This window comes from Meleagris gallopavo, chromosome 13, assembly GCF_000146605.3.
Source record: "Meleagris gallopavo isolate NT-WF06-2002-E0010 breed Aviagen turkey brand Nicholas breeding stock chromosome 13, Turkey_5.1, whole genome shotgun sequence".
Classification (NCBI taxonomy): domain Eukaryota; kingdom Metazoa; phylum Chordata; class Aves; order Galliformes; family Phasianidae; genus Meleagris; species Meleagris gallopavo.
In genome coordinates this window covers 3098727-3099002 of record NC_015023.2, presented here as the reverse complement: position 1 = coordinate 3099002, position 276 = coordinate 3098727, and the positions used below count along the sequence as shown (strand labels likewise).

Genomic DNA, 276 nt, shown 5'->3' with positions numbered 1-276 from the left:
CTCGTGCCGCCGTCACGGCGCCCGCGTGGCCGCGAGGTGAAACACGGAGCGTGGCGCGGCGCGGGCGGCTCCCGCTGCCCTTACCAGGAAGGCCGCGATCTCCTGGTCGTCCTGCGAGGTGTGCTGCGGCCGCGTCCCCAGACAGCACAGGTAGAAGGCGGTGTCGTAGCGCCGCCCGCCGCGGCCGGCCCTGCCCACCGGGGTGAGCCAGTTGCTCCACTCCTGCAGCGCCCAGATGTCGGGGACGCGGCCCAGGTGGCGGCAGAGCTGCAGGAA

The 276-nt window shown here is 74.3% G+C and overlaps 1 protein-coding gene across 1 annotated transcript in view; it reads right to left on the bottom strand.

Moving 5' to 3' along the window:
* Positions 1-12: 12 nt before the first annotated feature.
* Positions 13-276, bottom strand: part of LOC100541619 (putative ATP-dependent RNA helicase TDRD12) — a 12656-nt gene continuing 12392 nt past the window's right edge. Inside the window, exon 14 of the mRNA XM_019619670.2 lies at positions 13-267. Coding sequence (XP_019475215.2) covers positions 13-267 — 255 coding nt within the window. The remainder of the gene's footprint in view (positions 268-276) is intronic.